The sequence below is a fragment of the Salarias fasciatus genome, chromosome 23 (genome assembly GCF_902148845.1).
Source record: "Salarias fasciatus chromosome 23, fSalaFa1.1, whole genome shotgun sequence".
In the NCBI taxonomy this organism is placed as follows: Eukaryota; Metazoa; Chordata; class Actinopteri; order Blenniiformes; family Blenniidae; genus Salarias; species Salarias fasciatus.
This window is the reverse complement of record NC_043766.1, coordinates 20,360,994-20,383,585: the sequence shown is the minus strand read 5'-3', so window position 1 is coordinate 20,383,585 and position 22,592 is coordinate 20,360,994. Positions and strand designations below refer to the sequence as shown.

The 22,592-nt window shown below is 39.7% G+C and overlaps 1 protein-coding gene across 4 annotated transcripts in view; it reads right to left on the bottom strand.

The window, feature by feature from the left end:
* slc44a5b (solute carrier family 44 member 5b) overlaps positions 1-22,592 on the bottom strand; it is a 44,394-nt gene that overhangs the window by 5,401 nt on the left and 16,401 nt on the right. For 2 of the 4 annotated variants that reach the window (XM_030083189.1, XM_030083186.1), the window contains exons 2-15: positions 12,788-12,836; positions 7,464-7,537; positions 5,744-5,828; positions 5,281-5,365; positions 5,038-5,151; positions 3,640-3,700; positions 3,414-3,537; positions 2,871-2,903; positions 1,829-1,912; positions 1,515-1,627; positions 1,211-1,342; positions 789-888; positions 615-707; positions 250-337 (exon numbers count right to left, since the gene is read on the bottom strand). In XM_030083189.1, the coding sequence (XP_029939049.1) occupies positions 250-337; positions 615-707; positions 789-888; positions 1,211-1,342; positions 1,515-1,627; positions 1,829-1,912; positions 2,871-2,903; positions 3,414-3,537; positions 3,640-3,700; positions 5,038-5,151; positions 5,281-5,365; positions 5,744-5,828; positions 7,464-7,537; positions 12,788-12,836 (1,235 nt within the window). The remainder of the gene's footprint in view (positions 1-249; positions 338-614; positions 708-788; positions 889-1,210; positions 1,343-1,514; positions 1,628-1,828; positions 1,913-2,870; positions 2,904-3,413; positions 3,538-3,639; positions 3,701-5,037; positions 5,152-5,280; positions 5,366-5,743; positions 5,829-7,463; positions 7,538-12,787; positions 12,837-22,592) is intronic. The other 2 variants (XM_030083191.1, XM_030083190.1) reach the window with 1 other exon arrangement.

Genomic DNA, 22,592 nt, shown 5'->3' with positions numbered 1-22,592 from the left:
GAAATAAAGAAAAACATTTGGTCTTGATTTATGGCTGAACAGTAGAATTATGGTTTTTGAATGTCACTTAAAGGTATTTGTCATGAATCCTTCAATGCATTCACACGACCTTAAGCTACCTGATCAATAACATCTGCCAGATGCAAGCTTAACGCTGTCAGTCAGTAGAGCATCAAACCTCTTACATTTAACTGGCTTTATTTTGTATTTTATTATGTAAAAACTTATGTTTCAGAGTATACTGCTCACCTGCGGATTGCATGTGATATTTGCATACATGCATTTATCATCAGCAGGTGTGACCTTGTAGACCGCACTGCCAGATGATGCTAAGAAGCTGAGGGCAAATACGTTAAGGGCAACATAAATAGAGCTTGATTACAGATGATAATTATCTACTTTTAGTCGGTAATGCTTTATTAAAACAGCTACTTGCTACATACAAATAAAAAACAATCACAATACCAACATTTAGAAATCATAGTTTGTTTCCACATCATTCTGCAGGTCATCCTAATGAAGATTATGCCACGCTCCTACACCACAGCTATCATTGGATATTAAAAATGAGCATCCCTCGGATGAAGCTATACTTTTAGTAACTGAAAGGATACACTGCTGTGATGGCCCAGTAAGCAATGCAAATAGCCAGAAGGAAAAATGTGATGACAGGGTAGAAGAGAGTGGACATGATATAGCTGATAGCCCTGGAAACAAGATCAAACGTTTTTAACACAAAGCACAGTCAAGGACCAAGTTGAAGAAACTTTCCTTTCACCCGTACTTACTTGCTTCCCTCTTTCAGCAATGCAATGGCGATGCGCAGCCTCGACCTCAGAAATATCAGTATAATCACAATGACGGCCTCAATCACAGAGAGCGAGATCACTACAAAGCAAGTATCAAAGTATTAATCAAGTATGCTTGAACGTGTCATTTACCCATTCACTTTTAAAATGCAGCAGTTTAAGAAATAAGTTTCTCCAAATCAAAGCTTTTATTCTTTGCTGGTTGAGCAAAGTTCTCTGGAGGGAACAGATCTTAACGACTCCAGCATAGTGATTCTCACTCGACTTCAAATCGTGTCTGCTGCGGTAATAATACATGAGCTCAGGGTCTTAACAGACACACAGATCATTAACGTGAGCTGACAAATGTTATGTAATACACAGCCCATATATCATAAAGACAACGTCGCGAGAAAACGTACTAAAGATGAGCCAAGTCTGGCTGTGCTGGAGATAAACGTTGAAGTCTGTGTGGAAGCCAATATCAGAGATGGTGACATTGGAGCCTGGCTTCCCGCTCAGATGACTGTACTCCCAGTAGCAATGCCAGATACCTGAGAGGCAGAGGAAGATTGATAGCTCTGAGTTAAGTATAACATTTGATACAGACAGTCACATTATCAGAGCTGCTCACAGTGCTGAGTATGTCTTTAAAAAAAAAAAAAAAAAAAGGGCAAATTCTCAAACGTGTGTGCAGCAGTGACTCAAACATCTACACAGACTGACCGTAGCCCACTGCAGTTATGACACCAAAAATGACGAGCCATAGCAGCACGCCGGCAGTGTAGCGCAGCAGCAGGATGAAGAGCAGACTGATCACCATGGTTATCACTAAACCACTGCAACAACACAAAGGCACAGGAACTCAGGAGGAAATATGGGTTCACACGACAGATTATTATTTGGGGCAGAAAGGTCATGTTTACAGCCACACAATCATAATTTAAACATTTCCATCACTTTCATCGATTATTCCACTGACAAGCCATTCAAATTTCTCTACTCACAAACATTAAATATCGTAGAACTGCTTTACTTACATGAGGATCCAGATCCAGGAATTTGCATAATCCTCAAAGATCTTCATGCCAACTTCTTTTGCATTCAGCAGGCTTGTGATACTTCTGTGATGATGCCACCAGGTCGGAGGGAGAGAAAGTAAAAAAGCTGTTATATTACTGCTTCGCTTAGCGGCACCGTGCAACAAAAGCAAGCTTCATGTGCTACAACAAGAGCAGGTATGACAAAAGTAGCAACAGAATTAGTGTTACTGGAAAGACTTTGGCCGGTAATTCCTACATTATGGCAGCGAATGGTACAGCGGTGCGTTACGGGATGAGTTAGAGAGAGGCAGCTAGAGGCGTAGCATACTGCCATGAATGTGTTGGAACGCAAACCTTATTCAGAGGCTGCGCCACTGAAAAAGACTTGTGCAGGATACACCAAATAATACTGCTGAACTGCATAACAGGGGATAGTTGTCATTTAGGGTTACAAAGCTTAGATGAAGTAAATAAGTAAACTCTGCAATTAAAGATAATCAGCCTATGACAACTGAGGCAAAGTGACAATAAGAAAAGCAACGTTGGATGGAAAAACACCTGAAAAACTGCTCAAATAGCCTTTATTAAAATATATGTATGTGTGCATGTATGTATGTATGCATTATTGCTAACACATAAACAGAAAAACAAATCTAAAAGCACCTAAGGAGATCTAAATCAGCCTCCCCAATGTACAGTGTACACACACACAAAGGATTTCAGACTATTTCCAGCATCTACAACTAGGTAGGAAACCCGATCACCACCAGGGGGCACTACACCTCTCTCTACATTATTTACCCAGTTTTCATAGGCACTCACAAAGTGGTGGATGACTTGTTTTGAAGTAGATATGACACAAACTGTGTGATAATTCTGTCCTAATTCCCATCCACTGCTGCAGCTGAAGAATGTCAGGAATGTGTTCTCCTTGGTGAACAGCACAGGTGGGAGGGTTAGTTTACAAATATGCCAATGGGAATAGTAGAGGGAAAGGGTAAAAACAAAAGCAGGGATATATAAAAAAAGTTTTTGACACCTTTCCATTCTTTGCTGTGTGGCAGTTACTTGGCTATCAAAAGGAAAATATTAACTTACATTAAATTTCCAAAGCAAACAAACGCCTGATCACAGCAAATAAAGAATCATGTATGCATAGATATAACAACGGTCTAGAATAAATACATGATTTTGCTGCTTACCTGCTACCTCAGCCCATCGACATGCTGACAGTGTATACAGGGTCGCTGTCATACACTTTTTGGCAACTATAAAGCTTCGCTATTCTCATGCAAAAAACAACATGCACATAGTGTTGAATGTGACTGGACACATTCGTGGGCATCACTAACATCAGTGGCATGCCCACCCGTCCTACCCTGTGATATCTGTCCAGGGTTCTCTTGGTGTGGAGTTGACATCCCTATTGACATTATAACAGTTTTTTTCAACAGTCTGAAGACAAATCTTTGTGAATTGAAAGATTTCACTTCTTGATACTATGTGTGGGTTGCATGCTGCAGACACTTCACCGACTTGAACTGGGACAACAAAATTGAGGTTGCAGGTAAGATGGGCTTACTTGGCAGCATCTTTGAGATCGTTCACACTCCTCTTGTTATTGTCCCCGTCTTTGAAGATGGTCTGATTGGCTACAGTTAAAATGCCATCTCTTCTAATGAAATCAGGGAAGCACCGCTGAAGGACTAAAAACACATTTGTAAACATTCCTGTTTGTATTCACAGGGTTGGCAAACAGATTATATGCTATTGTGTTTCACTGTGTTTACAGTGAATCATTCACTTACAAGGCCTGCTCGGCACAATCATTGACGGGCAGTCTTCATCACGTATGACTTCGCCAATTGACTGAAAAAGGCAAAAAAAGAAAGAAAAAAAAGAGAGACAGAATCAAACCTACAGTATGTGATGCATCACTGTCACAGATGTTATCACAGATCCACACTTGGTCACTCTTTCTATGAATTTTTAGTGGCGTTTGTTGTTGTAGGGACCAACCTTCATGTGTTTTCACACAAAGTTTTGTGTTTTCCTTTCTTTCTTCAGTCTTGTTTACTAATGGATGTAATGAGTTACTAATCAGGGCGTTTTTAATGCAGCATGAAGTTTATGGTGTGAATCCAGTAATCAAATTAAGCGTCCAAATAAACCAGGATATACCATGGCATTCTGGGTTTTCAGTTTGCTGCATAGGCGTTGAATGAATACACTTGCCTGTAATACACACAAATAAATTAGACTTCATGTGGGTGATCTGACAGGACAAATTTTGGCAGAGTAGTCAAACTTTAATGGCAAAGGTAATAACATTACTTGACATTTGTTGATCAAAAGAGCAACGGTGGAGGCAGTGCTACGACTTTATGTGTTGTGATACTCTTTGAAGTAGCGTTCTCACTCTTTGAGCAGTGTAATAACATGTTTTAATTAAAATATTATTTTGTACTTTCGTCCTCTTTCTAAAAACGAAAACATTTAAAATTGTATCTTAAAAATACATGTAGCTCATTTACAGTCAATTTAAATACAAAAATGACTCTGAGCAATATTGACTGTCTTTTAAATAGTTTTATTTTAATACAAAGGTTTATGAAATACTCTGACATGTGTTGGTCAGCATCAAAAAAATGCTGCAGTTCACCAGTCACAACAGTCGCACTTCCTTTGTTGAAGTCAGTTAACACTGAGAATAGCAATTCTGAAAAATTCAAACGTGACAGAGTTGTTCTGTTTGTTGTTAACATTAGACAACATGAAAGGCTCGGAAGCCAAAACTGATTCAGTTCCAACTGTATCGTTAAACCACAAGGTGCTCCCACACAACACTTCAAATTGATTCTTACACACCATCATGCAAACGTCATTAGCACTGAGCTCCTGCCAGTTCACAGAAAGGCTGTGATGTGCTTTGAGTGGATGCTCATTCACTTCCGCCTGTTTCTCAAAACCCATTAAAATGAGCTCTTCACCATGATGGAACCGATGAAATCATTTTCTCACAATACGACGTTAGATCAAGTGGTGTTTCTAAAGCAAAGGCAGTTCTAAAGGACACCAAAGAAACTGGAGACTGGCACCAAGTACACGACTTGTACTCATTACAAAGGCAACACAGTATCCCATTTAACTATCACTCAGATTTAAAAAAAAAAGGAAAAAAAGGCAATTAAACTATTGTCTCTCACCTTACTGCCAATCTTGAAGTCTGGTTTGCAGAACTGTTTGTAATATTCCCAGTTTTTGGTATTCCTTGCATCCAGGAGAGTGGCAAATCTGTCAGGGCACTTGGAGACACAGAGCTGGAGGAGGCAACACATCCTCTTAATGAGAAAGCCCATCAATCTTGCATAATCATCCGTGTCGAAAAAAGTTGCAACTGAAAGCAATGTGCAATGCAAAGGTAGAAGGACCTTCACTTAGTCTTTTACCTGGGTTGTAGGGCACTGGAGGTTAATTAAAACTGCAGGATTGGCACATTTCAACATGTTGAAGTAGAATAATATGGCTTTGTTTCTGCAGAGGCAGAAGATGAAGACAGAGAGAAGAGAGTCAGATTGGACAGATTCCAAAGTCCCATTACAATACAGTGTTTCATCAGTACCACGTGCACACTCATGTCGATGTGTGCATGCACGCACGCGCGCTCGCACACACACACACACACACACACACACACACACACACACACACACACACACACACACACACACACACACACACTAAAACTTGTAATAAACCTTGGCAGAATTAATCATAAATCATCTCCCTGTACTGCATTGTAGTCAAAGCCTATTGTGTGAGTAGAGATAACAATAGGAAGCTGACAGACAAATTGGACAACATAATTATTCCACTGTGCAATAATTTAAGAAGCAAATTTCTTCCACTCACGCATTGGGGGTGTTCTGCTGGCCACAGAACTGACCGTGGCTGTCGGTTGGATAGACGACCTTACGAGGGTCACCATGGATCCAGGCTGAAACCAAAACAGCTTTTCATTTAACGTGGACTAAATTGTAATGTGTAACTTCATCTGCCGTGCACTCATCACTCGTGTTGCACATTTGTTCGAATCAATTAATGTTAAGGTTACTGAACGCAGCCACATCATCCTTCTTTTCAGGCTCCCCGCTGCCCTAAATGACACATGCTGTGCTGTCAGTCTAGTATCAGGCTCGCAAAGATCATACTATGACCAGCTGTTTGGAGACAAGCACAAGCTAATCATGAAATACAGTTTTGATCCGGGCAACGTCTCCAAAATATCTAAACTGTATGTATGCATAAAGTCAATTTCATGTGTTCTTCAACATGAACACAAAACACAATTAACAACAAACGACAAGAAAATAGTTTTGCGGAGCCCAATTAAAAAGTAATATTATCACACAAAAAACAAAATAAATATTGAATTCTGTATAATTTATTTATTCAGCTTCCCCAAGATAAGCGAAGCACGGACACTAAAGTTCCATTTACCAAGCAATTCCTTATCAGGTTGTATTAATTTGCCCAACATAAACATCATCACCAACACTTTTCACCTCGCAAGTCAATGAACATTGTAAGTAATGTGAAACTGTGTAATGCAGGTAAATGTAACAAGGATACTAAAACTAAAGAATTCCAGAAAAAAAGCACAGTGTTCTGCAGCTAAGTGGAGACTTGTCTGTCTCTATCTGATGTCCTGTGCATTGTGGTGGCTTCTTGGTTCTTCAGATTGTTTTTTTAGCGAACCGGTGCATCCTGCCCATGCCCAGATTGAGACCTGACTCTCCTGACAACAAGCTGGCAAGGGGCAGCACCTCACCGACAGAACCGGGACTTCATCTCCAACTACTCTGTGATGGATGTCATACATCTTTGTGTAGGAGGACAAAAGAAATTTCAATCAGGTGTGCAGGCTGATGAAGAAACTGAATTAAACATGGACAAATGATTGTGGATTTTTTGACTAGCCATAGACTAGACTATTGATTTATTTGCAGACTATTTATTGACTAGGCATTGACTTGGCTTAGACTAATTTATTTGCACATTAAGCAAATCTTTGTGACGCTCATTTTAAATAAAGCATACAATAAAAATTGTACTAATCACAGTCAAAGAGTACCCTAGTCAAAAATTTAACAAAACAGATAAAGTAAAATAAATCCGACATGTAACCAAAATTTAACCTATAAACAGAATATGCCATTCTCCGGAGGAGCTGTTTTTATAAACTCTCCCACACTTGTAACAATCACACATTTTGTTGAAGATCACACCATGGTATGATAAACAATTCAAGCCAACAACAACAACAACAACAACACAAATTCCTTATTTTCACAGGAAGTGTGAGCGTGTCCTGTATTCTATTTTGTGCATAAGTTAAAATGTTAAGAAAGCACTGTCAAAGAACAACTCACAATTAGAGCCCCAGTTTTATCTTTGCCATTCAGTTCTTGCCATCAACTAAATTTTTTGTACAAACTGGTTAACTTTAAGTGAGTAATTCTCTCCTCCACACTTCAAACACAACAAAACGTATCACAACTGCACAACACCACACAAGCATGTGTGATGTTATAATAGTTTGATGCAATCACATGCTATGTGTCAAACTCACCCACAGTACCCAGAGCAATGTAGCCGAGGATGACAATGACGAAGATGACACAGCAAACCACATCAGTGCAGCTCCTGGAATGGAGACGAAACAGATTCAGCAAAATGTAAGACAAGCATGTCACACGACAATCAAAGATACATAGTTATTGTTTAAACTTAAACTTTTAACAAAAACCCAGAACCCTTACTTTACCTACTGAACATTTTCTTTGCATAAATAAAGTTTTAGCAAAAACAGGAAACAAGTACAAGTGCACAAGTGTATTATATTTCTGCTGAAAACTTTATTTCTATGAAAAAAAAAGACTTGAGTCAGTTCACTAGATAAAGAAGTGTGCAGGGTTTAAAGTAATAGTTTAAGCCTACCTAGAAATAACTGGGAATAGGCTAAAATATATTAGATATATTTGTTACCATTTCTTAGATAACCTTTAAAATACTTGTCAATGTTACATTTTACAGCTGCTCTTTGTGAGTAACACAGTAATCAGTAAAACACAAATGTATCATTTATCATTTTCAACATCTATTGCTGGTCATTACAATATAAGTGTATCATGAAAGGCGAGTTTTAGTTTTCTGTCGAGATGCTGTCCTGACATGCAGACACGATGTATCACCATTGAAACCATGTTTCTTGAGACACTGCAGTAAAGCTTTACTGGCTCACTGAATAAACTGTATGTCCAGAAACACCCCCCACCCCCAATGCCAGCGTTAACCGTCCCACAGGCACAAAGAGCAGCTATTTGAAGTTTCCCAGTCTCCACAGGAGTCTCACTCTGGTGGTTTGAAACAGCATTGCAGAGTGCTTCTCTCAGAGTCTTTATTCACTCTCTCCCTCACTCTTTATTCACTAACAAGCTTTCTTCCTTCCTTTCTGCCCTGACAGAAACTGTCTGTCTAACCCATTTCAAAACCAATTCAAGCTACATAAGTACTAGAGCTAAGCCAAACTCGGTCCTCTGCCCACTAGAACCATACAGCTGGTATGAGCAGCCTCTTCAACAGCAGATGCTAGCCAATTCAAGTTTAGGCCGCCATCGCTATCAGCTATCAGAGTCAAGGTCAAAAGAAGGTTCAAGTTCAGAAATATGACAGCGTTTCCTCTGTACAAATTTTTTGAACAATAGAGTGACCTTGTTTTGTATGCTGAATAGTTGCTTGTAGGCAATTAAATAGAAAAAAAAGCTGTGCACATATCCAACCCACCTTGGAAGAAAGGTGCATGGATAAATAATGGCTAAAACAGTTATAAAAACACTTACATTCCAATGTGAATAAGTTAAATAAATGCATTTGTATCGGGAAACAAACAATTTCAACTGCATGTTCAGTTTTGCCTCCCAGATTAAGGGCTGGCTATAATTTCAGCCTGCATTGCAAATTAGTCAATACTATTTGCAAGTGCAGCTGCAATTAGGAGATAATTTTTATGGTGGTGCATTAGTAACTGCAGTAAAGCCTGCAATCTGTGTTAACAGGCTGCTCTATTGGATTGTTTTGTTGGATTTAGAAAAATAGAGAACTAGACATCTTGCCTGTCTAAGCAGCTCTGCTGTTACTTCTTTTCCCTCATTGGATCATTTCATTATCGTCCTTATTATCTCAACTACACTAAAGCTGTAAATACAAAAGAAGATAACAACTAAACATTACTGGGACACTCGTTACCTGGACAGTGAGCCAATAATGACTGACAATGCACAAATAGCCAAACCACCTCTACAAAATAAAACTGCTGACTGAAAGAAAACATGAACGACTACTTTAAAAATGTATCAATCATTGAAAAAAAAAACCTGTAGGAACTGTGAGTTTGTTCTTATTTTGCATGAATAGATTTTTGTGCATGGTAAAATGTTGGTAAAATGAAAAAGGCCATTGCTGGGTAACTTGTATACATAGAACAGATGAGAAAATATTTTGGGATGAATAATTGATGAAGCAAATAATTGTTTCACCCTAACTGAAAGTGCAGAAAAGTCATGTTTGAAATAGACTTAAAAACTTGTGACACACGCCATAGTGCAAACTGTTTTTGTGGAAGCACAGCAATTATTTTTGCGAGACAATAGAGAAACAAAGGCAGCTAAAGAGGGCACCGCTTCGCCTTGTGAAAACAACAACTGACAGTGCAGTTCTGCACTGACAGTGGATATCAAGACAACCTGCCACGCTTCCAGCTAAGCAGTTGTGGAGATTTTGCATATTATTAACAAAGGTAGACAAGGGAATATCGTTTCATTTAACTCAAAACGAGCTGTCTGGGTTACTATGACGATTGTTGCATTCCTTGTCTTTGAACGCCTCTTCTTCTTTCAGCTGGTAAACATGTCAGCTATCACTCATCATAGGTGATCCGATGGGGAGATACGAGCACTGGGAATTCTGAGCTGAAATTGCCTCTCCTCCACTTTAATGCAACTGTTATTGTGTATAAGCTGTGCTTTCCATTCAGACAGAAGGGACACTTTAAATCACAAAGTGCAAACACAGCATCACTGAGCTACAAAAAAAGTCACCTTTAAAGCATTGAAGGGTCAGCACTGAAGGGAGAATGACTGAAAATAATTCTCCCAGGCTCACTTATCAAAGAAAGAAAAAAGTTAAAGAACAGTGTTGTTTTATTTCAACCTGGTTTTGCTCCAAAACTTCAGACCTCCACAGACGTCACTTGTACATACTAACAAATGAAAACTGCCCCCCTTGAGTACTGTGACGGTAGGCTGTGCATTTTAAAAGGGGAAAAAGACACTGAAAGCTTTGCTGGTACAATGAGAAACTTTTTGTATCAATGTTATATTTGCAGGGATGATATTCTGCAGGAGCCAAGGTGACACAGATGGCAGAAGTGCGGCAGAATAGCGCGGGTGCCATTTTGGTGTGAATCTGCCAGACTGTCCATGCTTTGTCACAGCACTGAGGGCCAGATTTGCACACAAAAGATATATTTTGCACGGTCATGAAAGGCATGAGGGACAATTGTTTGAGAGGACAGCAAACTGTGATACAGGCTAATGGAGGAACACCACAAATTATACTAAACCCCAATCTGAAGGTCTAATAATATGGTAAAGATTAGGTAGTTTTGCATCGTTTTGCTGAATAACTGCATTTATTTCTGTTTACATTAACAGTCAAACAGAATTACATTACATTACATTACAGCATGTCCTTGTGTGTCTGGCCTGCAGAGAACAGCTCAGTAACGTGATGCAGTTACTTCATTTAGGCACTGAGTTCGCATGAAAACAAGACGACCACAGAGTTGGTTCTCTCCCAGTTCTCATTAAGAAAAGCCTCTGGGCCACAGAAACATCAAAGTATCCTTGGTGCCTTCACCCAGCTGTAGCAGTGAAATGGGCTGAAGAGGGTGGGATAAAGACACACAGGAGGACTGAAACATGCCTTCACAGCAGCCTGCCGAACTGACACTGAACATAAAAGAGATAAGAGCCCCCATTACCTCAGAAAATTACTAAATCATCAAGAAAAGCCAATAGTGACAGTGTCTGGGGGGTTTTGCTTTATTTTAAAAATCTGCTCTTCATTGTTCTGAGGAAGTCAGCTAGTCTTAAAATGTAAAAATAATTTAATCTCATTAAAAAAAGGGATGTTCAAAAGCAGTTCTAGTATTTGTGACTGCAGATGGTGCCTTTTCAAACACACTTTTAAACCTACACTAAGGAACTTTTCAACCTTAATAAAACATTTTAATATCTTTTGTGATGATACTTCGACTTACAACTAGTTGAATGACCCCTCTGTCACGGGCTGAGGGCGTCAGTATTGCTTTCACTTGGACTGAGCAGCTGTGAGGAGGGTGGTAGGAACCCTGCACACTAACAAGCTCCAAATGTGCGAACTGCTTTACGGCATGCGTCACATCACGATATAACATTGTTTAGCCACCGTTAGATTCATTTAGATTCATTACCTCGTCGCTATCCGTCCTTCACACAGCCACTGGAAACAAATGTAGGCGAGTTTAGTCCGACAGCATGCCACCGGGAGCAGCAATTTACGACACCACGTGCTAGGCCTCATGGGAACTGTAGTATTCGGTCAGGCAAAACACTACCGCTTTTGTCCACTGGCGCCGCCAAAATCAACGAAAACTGAAAGTTCCTTAGTGTTGCTTTAAATTCAGCTTTGAATCACTGTCCTAGTGCTTGCAAAAAAATCTTTCTTTTGACATTAGCTTTCAAAGAACACTTTGGATTCAACTGTGAAACAATAAACTGCTCTGTTTCAAACAGAAATTGAAAGCTTTTCATGATGGGATGTGCTGTAGGATTTAAACTCACTGTCTACAAGCAATAATTTAAGTGATGGGTGAATGTTATAACATTACAAAAAAATGGGAAAAAATAAACCTTCTGACACAGATATTCAACATTTGCATTAACGAAAATATATTTCACTGTCTTGACCTTGTACACTCTTGGATGTACACTAGGATAGGCTTTAGATGAATCTCCAAGTCGGATGGACAGGTCTGGAAGGTGGATAAAGTACATTCTTCTGTTTGAAGTTATTAAAAGCCATGATGTGTGTGGAGTATTGATACAACACCTTCAGCCGTTTGTAATTCACACGCAACATCAGTAAACTTGAAGAACATCAACATTTTTGTGTTGAGCTCACAGCATCTCTTTATCCATTTCACTTGTGCCTGGAATTCTATCCTTGAGCCGCTTTGATATGCTGTGTAGTGAAATTATTTTGTTGTTGCATAGTATCTACATCCAAATACTCATATGCAAACAAAAATGAACTGATTTCAAAACCAAGATCTAATGGTTATTACAGAGCAAATAACGAAGGGTGAAACATTATACCTACAATATCAAAAAAGATCATGTCAAATTTGAAATATCAAATTCTTCTTCAATTTGGTACCAAAGCATCAGTTCCCATGATATCGACTGAAGTGCATGACTGATTTGGGTATATTTTTGCAGCCCAATAATGTGTGTCATTGGGTTAACTCCAGCTGCCAGCTTGACTTATTGCCATTGATCTGCATGATAGGAGTGAAGAGAGCTGCCAGTCTCAAGCTTTGTTAAAGTAGCATGGCAAATAGTCAATCTGTCAGCACTGGGACAGACGTCTGTGCCACAAAAGATTATACAATGGGTAAAATCAATATCTGGAGGCAAATGTTGGAGGGTCAAGTTCACCTGAACTACAACTGCCTGTTTAAAAACAAACAAAGAAACAAAGAAACAAAGAAACAAACAAAACAATTTCTGTTGTGGTTGACTTTTTTTTTTGCATTATTTTGTGCTTGAAATGCAAAATGTGGTATGTGAGTACCTGTTTTGGACAGGCCCTCTGAAGTTTGGGTCAAACTTGCGTGGTTCACCTGTAAGACAGGAACATTAATGATGAGTCAGTTGACAAAAAGCGCTAACAAACTGCACAGACTTACACAAACAGTCAACTTTCATGACTGAAACAGACATTGTTTTTCAAATGTAACACATATCAGAAAACAAAGTGCTGATGAGAAAGATTTAATTAAACCACATATATGAAAAGTGTCACAAGTCAACCTGATGGGCCTTTCAACTGGCCACAACAAACTAACTGGGTCAATGTGCACAGTGCATTTGTCGAAGCCGTGCTGAGAGGAAACTAAAGGGCCACACTGCTCCACTGCGGTGCAAGCCAAAACAATGTCGGAAAAGTGAAAAAACAATACATCATTTTAACAACTCTTAATCTAAATAGTTTATCTGGGTCACGGCAAGGATTTTCCCATTTGACCCAGCAGAGTAAAGACAGAACAAATGCTTGCTAACACCATCAGTCATCCAAAGGGGTTACGAAGAGTGTGTACATTACCAATGCGATAACTATGTATTTATCATCTTTACATAGTTTCTTTGGTCACTGGGTGCTCTCAAATACAGATGAAACTAAGTGTAATGTGATTCTGTGGCCCTAGCAAGCATCACACACGGATGGTAACATCTCCAAGTAGCTGAGGCAGACATGGGGGCAGCATGAAGGTGCTTATCTCCCATCTGTCCATTTTCCTGTTGAGAGATGTATGAGTTGGCCTTGCTTCTTAAACTGTGAGAAATCAGTACACTAAAATGCAAAAATAAATATGGTGGGAGTGGACTTTGTTTAAAGTCAAAATAAAGTTTTAATCACAAAAGTTACTTTTTATTTTGATCAACCAATTAAGTGATGAGAACAAAATCAAAAATCAGTCCTAATAAGCATGCACTGCTTGTGTCTGATTCAGCTTATGTCTTCATCCCACAGAGCATCACTGTTCTTCTTACCTATTAAAAATATTAGATTCAACTTTAATTTATATAGCACTACATACAACAGTAATTTCTAGGCACTTTTACAGAGAAAACTCAACAGGGCCTGATTTTGACGATTACATCTTTTTTCAAAATCTCATCAATGTAATCCCAGATTTTTTTAATTCCAACATAATTACTGAGGGGGACTTAAATTTAGCCCTGAACCCTGTTTAAGACAGACAGCACCCCCAATTCAGTTTATCTAATAGTGGTGAGACATGTCAGAAATGCCCGCTCTCTCCATGCCTTTTTTCAATTGCATTAGCAATTAGCATTAGACAAAACCCTCTGATATCTCCCATTAAAATGCGTGGTCATAAACATCATCTCTCACTTTATGCAGATGACATTCTTTTATAACTCTCTAGCCCATAAACATTGGTAACTCCCCTGTTGAATTTTGGCAGCCTCTCAGGTTTTTCTGTTTACTGGGATAAAAGTGAATTAATGCCTTTCACCCCAGAGATTGATCTTGCCTACTTGCTGTCCATTCCAGTTAACTTAGCATAGAATACTTTTTCATATCTGACTATAACTAAATCAAACAAACAAACAGAGAATCTCTTAAGACTTAATTAGCACAACAAGGTTGAACAACTTAAGCAAAAAATACTTTTGGAAAACTCTTCCATTCTCTATGGTTGGAAAGATCAATGCTATTAAAATGGTAGTATTAATACACTTTATTTCAATCCAAGCTTTAAAGGTGTATCTTAATCCAAGCAATTAGATGCCATTAATATTTCTTTTTCTTTTGGGGCATGTCAGAATCTGCAAAGTGCAAATCAAAGGCAGCAGGTGGAATTTCTTTGCTGTATTACTGAGCTTCTCAGTTATTCATCGTGGCATGGTGGAAAAAAAGGGTCCCCTTGTCATCCACCAGTCATTGTCCATCCTGGTTACTTCAGGAACGCCTGCAGTGTGGTAACATGCCCTTTGTTCCCGGTCTTAAAGGTTTTCTTGGTGTGAAAGCTGAAAGGCAACTGTGCAATATGAGATCTATATATTAACAGGACCTTTGCACCTTCTGCACAGTCGTGTTCTATTTCCAATATTTCTTCATGAAGTTTTTTTTTTCTTGATATTTACAGATCGATGTGTTAACCAGACATGAACCCTTGGAGGTAATAAATTTGATCCTGTTGATCGAGGGCCAGTATCATATTTTTATAGGATCTTATATGATGGGATTATACTACAATTAAGAGGGCCTGGGAGGATGAGCTGGGGGTAAAACTAACTGAGGAGGTCTCGGGTAAATGCTTGGAAAGAGTACATGGTTGTTCAGTCAATACCAGGCACAATCTCAAACAGTTTAAAACCTTATTTGAGGCTTTTAATGATAAGTGTCTTGTTCCAATTTTTCATCAGTATGTCCTGGTTCCACAACAACTGATACGGACCTTGTTGACCCGGGCAACGTCTGAGCCGCTCATTCCGAGGTGTGGATATATATATGTGTTGAGGGCCTTGTCCAAGAGCCCAACTGGATTACCATACACCCTGACCGGGATTCAAACAATTGCCTGTCCCAAAGTTAGTGTCCTCTACCACTGAGCTATCCAGCCACTGAGCCACTGAAAGAGTGCAGAAATGAGCTCAATCCTGGGAACAGCTAAGATCCTGCGCAGAACCCTCAAGCTCCCAGGTCTGGTAGAGGACCCGAGCTTGAAAGAGACAGACACAATACCGCCAGGTTGGCAAGAACACAGTTATATATATATATATTATATATATGTATATATATATATATATTTATATATAAATAAATATATATATATATACATACACACACACACACACACACACACACACATGGCGGAAGAACACAAGAACAGGCCCTTAACACAAGATCAATAGAGGCTGGGATCTGGCAAGGCATACATGGAACGGCACAACCAGGTAGCGGGCATCGTGTACAGGAACATATGTACCGAGGTCCCAGGGTCAAGATGGGAGACACCTCCAAAGGTGGTCGAGAACAATCGAGCCAAGATCCTGTGGGACTTCCAGATCCAGACTGACAAGCAGGTGATGGCTAATCAACCAGACATCATGGTGGTGGATAAACAGCAGAAGACAGCTGTGATGATAGATGTAGCAATCCCAAGTGATGGCAACATCAGGAAAAAGGAGCACGAGAAGCTGGAGAAGTACCAAGGGTTAAGGGAAGAGATAGAAAGAGTGTGGGGCGTGAAGGCAACAGTGATACCAGTAGTTGTCGGGACACTGGGAGCAGTAACCCCCAAGCTGGGAGGATGGCTCCAGCAGATACCAGGAACAACATCTGAAATCTCTGTTCAAAAGAGCGCAATCCTAGGAACAGCTAAGATCCTGCGCAGAACCCTCAAGCTCCCAGGCCTCCGGTAGAGGACCCGAGCTTGAAGGAGACAGACACAATACCGCCGGGGTGGCGAGAACACAATTTATTTATTTTTTTTAATACACATAAATACATACATACATACATACATACATACATACATACATACATACATATATTAGGGGTGTAACAATACATGTATTTGTATTGAACTGTTTCGGTATGTGACATTTGGTTCGGTACAGGGCTGTGCACGGGTAAGTTCCCGGACCTGAAGTTTTTTTTTGGCTCGCAGCCAGATGTTGCGAGTGTTTACGTCCTGCTGCTACCATGTGCAGCTACACCTGCCACCCTAAAGAAATAAAGGCACATTCTTGAAGAGTCTTAAATGAAACTATTTTCATCACGGTCAAAAACCTATGTGGCATGACTGAAACCATTTCTTAGGTTTGATGTTTCTGCACAAAATAAATTTATCAAAAGCTAATGTGAATTTCAGAAATGGTGAATTTTTGGGTCAGTGTCATTGGTGTGTGTGAGCAACAACTCTGTTAGGTCACAGTTCAATTTTAATCCGGTGACTAGTCTCATGATGATTTTGTGCAATGACTGAATCATGAGGGCTTTCCTAAGGAGCAGTAGAGAGGTGTGATTATGACCATTTCAGTCTATTTTTCCACAGCAGCAGTGTGAGCTGTTGACCTTTATGTTAACTGATTTGAAAAGCTAAATGCTTTTTTTCTTTTGTCCTTGGTGTTAAAAACTGTAGTTTCAAACCATCTGTTTGGCTGTCACTGTAGTCACTCACTTGAATAGTGTATTAGGTCTAAAAAAGGAGGATGTTACGCGTATAAATTCTTCAGCCAAGGACACAATGTCACAAGACCAGGTGCTCACTGCAGCATTTCTAGAGCACTGGCACTGAAAATGCAAGAATGCTACTTTGTAGTTAAACTTATACATATGCAGTGTTTACATCAGAGCTTGAACAGTGAAAACACACATATCATACACACATTGTGTGTCAAGGTCAGGTGTCAACCTCTGGTTGTGAAAAATGAATCCAATGCGGAAGTATTTTCAAAAACAATCAGAGTCCCATTGAAACCCATTCAAAAATACCAAATTTCAGAGTGCAAATAAATATATAAAGCAGCCGGTTTCAGAACATTTTGGTCTCTACACTAGTTGTCACAGCCGTGTTGGTTTGACCACAGTCCGATTTTCATCTGTTGATGTTATTTTATGGGTTCGGGTTTTACTTATATCGCTCAATCACAGCGCCTCTGCTGTCCACGTGACGTGGTTAAGTGACAGGCTGGACCAATCATATTTACATCTGCTTTCAAATGTTTAATATGGAGACGTCCTGCTTAAGGACTGAAAATGGGATTTCAGAGCGCTATGGGTGACGTCACTTAAGTTCCGTCCATATTCCATATATCATCAATGCTCAAGGGTTGATAAAGTCACTGTTGGGGTATTTTTTGATCATTTCAAATACTGCAGCTAAAGATCTCATGCTATTAACTGTCCATTTAAAATTAAAACCTCAAAACAATGATTAAACCTCTTGAAACTGAAGTTAACCACCACAACTTTAATTTAATTCAAGCTGCGGGTAAATACAGCTGTTTATTACAATATTTCTAATGTTAGTAGCTATTTCTATGGCCAAATATCTATGCTTGAAGCTTCGACGGCGTGATGTAATTTTCCACTGGGTAGCCGTTTCGGATCCATAACTCAAGCAGTGTAAAATGGCCCTCAGTTAATGTTGATAATTATGTTTTTTTGGGGGGAAAAAAAAAAAAAAAACATTTTTCCCTTTTTTTAAGTGAACTTATTTTAATTGTAATGGAAAAGAATTACATTTATAAAATGAGCTGTGGTAAATATTAATTATATAAAGAATTACCCAATATATTAAATGCAAAAGTGTGTAATGAGCAGTAGAAGAGTAATGCTTTACAAAGCGGACAAAATGGACAATAATATATTTTAATGCACCTTTCACAATAACACAGATGTCCTGGCAGAAGTAATCTGCTCCTCTCTGTTGTGCCTTAACTCACCAACAATAGCTTTTAAATCCCAACCTTTGTTGCAGCATCTATATAACCATCATACTGTATCACAGAGGTATATAGAATATACAGCTGCTGTGAGTGAGCAAAATGTATAGGTAGCTAATCTGGGCTAAATCCAAATGAATATCTATGCATCAATTTTAGAGTCATCGGAAATTATTTCAGTGGGCTGCATGAAATCATGAAAACCATGCCGGTATACAGTGCATCACAGTAAAAACAGATTAGTCCAGATGGTAATTGAAAGATGAATCACACTGAGATCAAGGAACACCAGTTGTGAAACGACAGATTGTGATGCATTTTTTTCAGTCAAGTCAGTGGTGTCTTGATCACTCCACAGTTTAAATACTGTCAAACACTCACAATAAGTACACCCACAGGTGGCCAATCACAAAATAGAAGATATCAAAGGTTTAATCAAACTCTGTTTAAAAAAAAACTATCAATTTAGAGAGGCAGACAGATTTACAACTCTGTTCACTTTAATAACTTTTAGCTGAGTCAACTCATTTAATTTTGAGCGCTGCTCTCTCTAACAACATAAACCCAGCTACTTCCACTTGGCTGCTGCATCATCCTCTGATCTTTGAAACAGATTTCAGTTGGAAGTTAAGAGAGTGTGGTGAAAAAAGAAAAAAGGAAAAAAAGAATCAGTGATGCCCGGCCACCAGCCGACACTGCATTAGATGACGGCTGTTCAGCCTGCACTGCAGTCTGCCAGTGCAGGAGATGAAACTGGTGGACTGGATGTGTGCTGCTGGCTGAATGAGGGTCTGTAGTCAAAAACATTCGGAAAAAGCCTGGCAGGCATGCTACACAGGGACAGCTAGAGTCACTGTGATCTCCACTAACTGCTCATCTGCTCTATTGACATAGTGTTAGATAATTTCTCCACATTCCACTATGAGTGAAAGATTTACACATAACACAACAGTCAAGGTGGTAATCAAAAGCTTTGAGGCTGAAACTAACAGGATGAAGACACAGCAGACACATCAAATCCAGACAAAAGCTTTGGCAGTGATCTTCACCTCTGAGCTCTCTGTGTTTGTGGCTAAGGATAAATTTGCAGGACTGAGAGACGAACAACATAAATTTACACAACATACATAAAATATTGGAAAAAAAAAACACTGATCAAATATTAAAGAGCAGTCTGTTATGGCTTCACAAACAGGACCGTGACAATGACTTCTAGTAATTATTTCTAGTTAAAAAAAAAAAAAAAATATTAAGCCTCGTTCAACTTAGGGCTAGTCCAAATACCAATTTTTTTTGTGATTCAGATAATCACGCCCAATTCATGACAAATATCTGAATATTTGCCTCATGCAGTGGTAGGGATGTATTGATTCTGATACCAACAACGGTACTCGCTCCTTTACTGACCTATTTTGCTGTACTCTTCAAATACTCGCTCATGACAGCACCCGATACCGACAACACATCAACCAGTGAGTCCGCAGTGCCGGGGAGAACCAGATGCCGCAGCGCGGCGCTTCCACGTGTGGTATCCACAAGTGGACATTATGTTTGTTTGGAGGATTAAATAATGTCAGCAGTTTGTTTTTCCCTTCTACATGCTGCTGCTTGGCCGGTGTCGCAGCTGTCTGACTTTTTTTCCAAGTCTTCTTTCAGACCAATCAGAGGCCAGTCAGGTCAGCAGCATGTGAGGAGAACAACAAGACAATCCGTGTGTTTACATGGGACTTTTCATTCCTGTTTAAATCAGAGTAAATCCTAATTCTGCCCTAAAATGATCATGTAAACACTTGAAAACTTTGTTCAGAATTAAGTTTGAATACGAATAAACTGGCTGATTCATTCTCCTTTGGGAGCGGAATTACCTGTAAACTAAGCGAGACTATTCCAATAGTTGTGCTCATGCTCCGCCGTGATGACGCAATATTCCAAGAGGGCGGCCCGAGTCCCACAGTTCAAGTCGTACGGAGACAATTTATGAAACTGCAGTTTTAAAAGAACTGGATATAATGAAACGAGTGGATAGATGGACAAAAAACAATTTGGACATTTTCAAATCTGTGGGGTCAAAGTTAATGGAAAAACAAAAAAGAGAAAAACGCTGTTTACTTCTGGGAGACGTCAGTGCGTCACAGCCGCCCCCTGTCCAATCAGAACGCTTCGCAGATCCTGGCATTAGAGAGTATTTACTCCTTTGTTTTTCCCATGAAAACACAAAGCTCGTGAATATAATTCTGAATTGCTTAATTTGGAATAAACTAGTTCAAATTAAAAACACTCATGTACGGTAACCACACTCAATTTATTTGTTTTGATTAACACCCAACCAGCAGTCCTGTCAATCACACAAACAGTGTGTGTGTGTGTGTGTGTGTGTGTGTGTGTGTGTGTGTGTGTGTGTGTGTGTGTGTGTGTGTGTGTGTGTGTGCAGCGAGGACCGTCATCCCAAAAAAGACGCATCAGACACAGCAGGTAAGTTGTCTAAAACCAAAGACAGGTTCTCTTTAGACGCCTTGTACACATTTAAATAATGTCAATATGTTGCAGGCAACCTTTGATTGTACAGTAAATCCCATATGTGTACTGCTTATTGGAATGCCCAAAAAAAAAAAAAAAAAATTGTGTGTGCGCGCCACCTTGCATGTGTTCTGTGTGCATATGTGTCATGTGTAATAAGCCTGTCCCTCTGTCAATTAATTGTTAGGTTTGGTTCTAGCAGGCTTCGCTAATTGAGGAGTAATTTCTTAGTATTTCTTCCATGCACATCGCTTGTGAACTTTTCAAAATCAATATTCAAATATTTTTCTCTGTTTCCCGTGAAAAGGTAGAGCTATCAGCAGAAGTTGAGTCCAGTATCAGCTCAGAGAAACTGACAGGTAAAGAGCAGATGGTCATCTACAATATTTCAATACTATTAATAGGCTTTGACTAATAGTATTATTGATTATTCGTGTCAGTACTCGGTATTGGCAAGTACCGGTACTTAAATATTAATACTTGTACTTGCACTTCGTCTGCAAAAAGTGGTATTGGGACATCCCAATGCACTGGCAGCAGTGGCAACGGGGACATTCAGATCTCAAAATTAATATCCAGATACCATCACAATGACTGGATATCTGATCCAGCCCTGGTTCAACTCCAGGGGACTTTTTTGTGTGGAGTTTGCATGTTCTTCTTGCGCATACCTTTTCTCTGAAGTTCTTCTTCCCCTCCACAGTCCAAAACTGTGTTGAGGTTACATGGTGTGTGTAAAGTGTGAATGTCTGTCTTTCTGCTTGCTGATGGAGTGGTGGCCTGTCCTGGGTGTGTCTCACCTTCACTCATATAGTCAGCTGGAGTGGAGCTACAGCACCCTGAGACCCTTAGTTGTATAAAGTGGTGTAGAAGATGGGTGAAAAGACTAGAGCAGAGTACAATACACCCTCTTCAGTGTCAATTCTTGTTTATTTACCCCACTTTTACTCTTCCACAGTTCCCCTTTACAGAGTTTCTCAAATCGTCTCAAAAAAGAATCTACTACATTATATGTCAAACGAAAGATTTATGGCCCCCCAATAAACCCCTCCCCTCGCCATTTGTGGACCATTTGTCCACCATATGTCCACTGCGCATTTGTCCCCCCCCCCCCCCCCCCCAAACTTCCTTCCGTCGGAGGTCTTTTGAAGTTTTTACGACGGGTTAGGTGTTGACACATCTGAAGGGATGAGTAGGAGCCAGACAGTCGGTTAGAGGGGGGTGAATTTAAATTGAGATGGCGGAGAAGTGTGTCATGAAGAGGTTATATTACAAGCCGAGTCATCCTGGTAGTTTCGGCGGGGTAGAGCGGCTTCATAAAGCGGTTCAAGATGAGACGGGAAAGAAAGTTAGGGTGGAAGATGTGAAAGACTTTTTATCATCTCAAGACACCTATACTCTGCATAAACCGGCTAGGGTACATTTTCCAAGGAACAGAGTTTTTGTTACAAGACCTCTCAAACGGTTTCAGGCAGACCTTTGCGATATGCGAGCGTTAGCGGATGAAAATGATGGGTATAGTTATTTACTCACGGTCATCGATGTGTTTTCCAAATTAGCGTACGTGCGAGCTTTGAGAAAGAAGACTGCGGCGGAGGTGATGTCTGCCTTTGAATCCGTCTTTCGCGAGAGCAAGACGCCTGAAAAACTACAGACTGATGCAGGAAGAGAATTTTTCAACAAAAGTTTCAAGATTCTGATGAGGAAACACAACATCGTACATTTTGCCACAGCCAGTGATCTAAAAGCCTGCGTGGTTGAAAGATTTAACCGAACGTTAAAGACCAGAATGTGGAGATATTTCACTGCTAAGAACACTAGACGGTACGTGGAAGTCCTGCCAGACTTAGTAAAAAGCTATAATAACACTCACCACAGCA